Source organism: Stegastes partitus, unplaced genomic scaffold (genome assembly GCF_000690725.1).
Source record: "Stegastes partitus isolate 25-593 unplaced genomic scaffold, Stegastes_partitus-1.0.2 Scaffold123, whole genome shotgun sequence".
In the NCBI taxonomy this organism is placed as follows: Eukaryota; Metazoa; Chordata; class Actinopteri; family Pomacentridae; genus Stegastes; species Stegastes partitus.
In genome coordinates this window covers 723,199-726,285 of record NW_007577854.1, presented here as the reverse complement: position 1 = coordinate 726,285, position 3,087 = coordinate 723,199, and the positions used below count along the sequence as shown (strand labels likewise).

The following is a 3,087-nucleotide window of genomic DNA, read 5'->3' as shown; positions in this document are numbered from 1 at the left end:
CCCTCAGTTCATGTGCACCAGAGGTGTCAGGTTTCCACGTAGCATTCGTGCCACAAACTCATGCTGGTACTTGCTCTAGGACACATCCCCCCTTCACAAAACAAATCTTCAAACAGCAGTCAAACTCTGCTCAAACATTGCGTAGTGAGAGTTAACGGAGCGTTAACAGAAACATTGTATTGGCAGATTACTTTTTACTTTCACAGCTACTTTACACATCTTCTTCTCACTACATTTATTTGAAAGCTTTAGTTTAGACATTTTATGTTAAAAAGAAAACATATGATAAGCTCATAACATGCAATGCATAGTTAAAGATACAGTTTTCTCCTATTTTCTCATAACTATTTCGTGTCATTGAGCAAAAATTCCTCAGCAACATTTGGCAGCTTGTTGTAATTCAAGTGGTCGAAGAGGAAACCAGACTTCTGCATTTCTCTTGGGTGACAGTGTTTATATTGGCTGTTCTACAAAGGAGTACAACAATACATACACACTGATGCATCAGTAGTGGCTCTCTAAAGTTAGTCAATTTTAGTAATAATTCCAACATTTTAATAATCATATATAGGACTATAAATCAGTCATGGGGTAATTTTTATGCAGAATGAGGACGTTTAATTTGAAGTACACTTAATTTTGGTACTTTATTCAAGAAAATACTATTATTATTCCACCACTCGTAAGATATACCAGTTAAAAGGTGTTAACATTTTTGATTGATATTGGAAATCCCATGACTACAACCTTGTAAGGGACATACAGCATGTAGAGCTCCTGAATAATATACAGGAAAGACAAAACAAAGCAATTTCATTTTCAGTTTAAAGATAATATTTTAATCAGTTAACAGGATATCACCAAAACACAACTATGTATACTAAGATACACACAATGTTCATAAATACATAAATAAATATTTTAAATAAGACAAGAGTGGTACGGTTTGTAAAAGTCCACAAGCAGCAAAGAGTTGCTTGGCTGCAACATACATATGTGACATAGAAATAAGAAAGGACGTAAATAAATAGCATGTTTGATACAAACAACTTGATCAGATAAATAAATGCTGTTGTCATTTTCAGGAGTTGATCAGGACAGTGTTTCTTTGCTATTAAAACAAAATGAATGTAAAAACTTGATCATTTGGTCAAAAAACACTGTTTGGTACTTTTCATTTGATGATAAACAGCTTGCTCATGAAGTACCGTCTCTCACATCTCTTTAGCGTCTTGAGCTGCTGAGAAAAGAAAAACAAAAAATTATTTTGTGTGTCAAAAGTGGACTTGAACATTGTATGATTATCCATGATTAGATCCATCACTAGAATCACAGACTGTTCAATACACTAATGTTTCTAAGTGTATTTGTGAGTGACTCTTACCTGGACATGATCCTCTGGATCACTTTCTTCACCCAGGGAGCCTCGGGGTCGAGACAAACCTCTTTGCCTGTCTTTTTCAGAGTGGCACTGCAGAACAAAGCAATAAAAAGAGATGTAAGTTTTGACGAAGGCTTGATGCCAGAGACAAGAAGCGACAATGACATCATCTCAAAATGCCAACATCATCACTCTTGAGATGGGATGAGGGCTTTGGCTCTTACATGATCTCAGTCTCCTCACAGTGGGAGTTGGCAGGAATCAGCTCCACCTTCTCAATGTGGCGGCCGATGGGTTTGCTCTCTGTCTGGATGCAGCGACAGTGCAGCTCCACTCCCAGACTTTTCAGACCCCTCAGACTGATCCCTGTGAAGAGGCAGGAGTTGCATATGGTCACAAAGTGCAAGAGTATGAGCTGATAACTCTTAATGCATTGAGGAAAAGGGGACAGCAGAAATTGAACAAGTAATTGCTGTTGCATTCAATTATTAAATAACAAAAAAAGCTTACCTTCACTGACGGCCAGGAAGGCCAAGAACACAACAATGGAGGTGACGATGACTCTGCTGCTTGCCATTTAGATTTTAAAAATTCTGCAACAACTAATGATGAAAGAATGTTCTTCAGATGTTGTCAGATGAAGCTTGAATACTATTCAAAGTAGAGAAGGTATATTTTATTCTGCAGTATTTTTATTTCCTTCAGTTCCCTTTCTCCACTACTTTTCCTCTTCTGAGTTCAGCTGCTTTCTCGCTCTCTGCTGTTCGTTGTTTGAATCTAGCGCTGAAGAGGCCGTCCTTTTAAAGCCGTCTCCCGGAAATGAGTCAATTCCTGGCTCAGGCTGGTTGCGCAAGCTGGGACTATCTGCAGCTGAGCGGGAATTTACAGTGACAGGTTTCTGCTACTTCCTTTTTTTTTTCCTTGTCTCTGATTTATCAAGGCTGTTCATGGTTCAGCATTTGTCACTCATACGGGGTTATCATTTGGAAAATCACTGTGACTAAAGCTCTGTAATAAATTGACAGATGTGGCAGGAATGCTTGAGAGAAAGTGTTTTGTAATTTTTTATATATCTGTACTCCTGTTGAAAGAGTAGGCACCGTGGCTCATGCCAGGCTCACGGATGCAAAATTGATCAAGCGACAACTGATTCACTGGTGACATGTAATAAAACGAACAGTTCAATGCAATATCAGAATGAGTGACTGATGAATGTTACCCTCCGGTTTTGTCATCTAAAATTTCACCTTCAGGACGTCTATTGTGAAAAGAGGCATTTGTGAACTTGCTGTTGGCAGATCTCTCACATACTCAGACATCTACTCATTAAGACAGTGTCCAAACTCCGAATGCACTGCCAGATTTATTGCTTATTTAATAAAGGCAAATCAGGGTCATACACCTGTAGCTGTCAGGAACAAAAGCTACACAAGTGCTGGATATTAAGACTGTGTATATGCAGTTCAACACCTGAAACACACACACACACACACACACACATATCTAGATAGATAGATAGATAGATAGATAGATAGATAGATAGATAGATAGATAGATAGATAGATAGATAGATAGATCCTCTTCTTCTTCTTGTACACATCAATCAAGGATTTTACTGATGTGGCTGTTAATGAATAATACTTGCATACAACACTTTTTAATAGTATTTGTATTTCCGTGCATCATGTCTGCACATTCCATTGTAT

The 3,087-nt window shown here is 38.0% G+C and overlaps 1 protein-coding gene across 1 annotated transcript; it reads right to left on the bottom strand.

Moving 5' to 3' along the window:
• Nucleotides 1-811: 811 nt before the first annotated feature.
• cxcl8a (chemokine (C-X-C motif) ligand 8a) lies at nucleotides 812-2,153 on the bottom strand. The gene is made up of 4 exons (XM_008278451.1): nucleotides 1,892-2,153; nucleotides 1,606-1,747; nucleotides 1,385-1,471; nucleotides 812-1,240 (listed from the first exon to the last, which is right to left on the bottom strand). The coding sequence occupies exons 1-4, from the start codon at nucleotides 1,956-1,958 to the stop codon at nucleotides 1,225-1,227; spliced, it is 312 nt and encodes a 103-aa protein (XP_008276673.1). The 5' UTR covers nucleotides 1,959-2,153; the 3' UTR covers nucleotides 812-1,224.
• Between the last annotated feature and the right edge of the window lie 934 nt (nucleotides 2,154-3,087).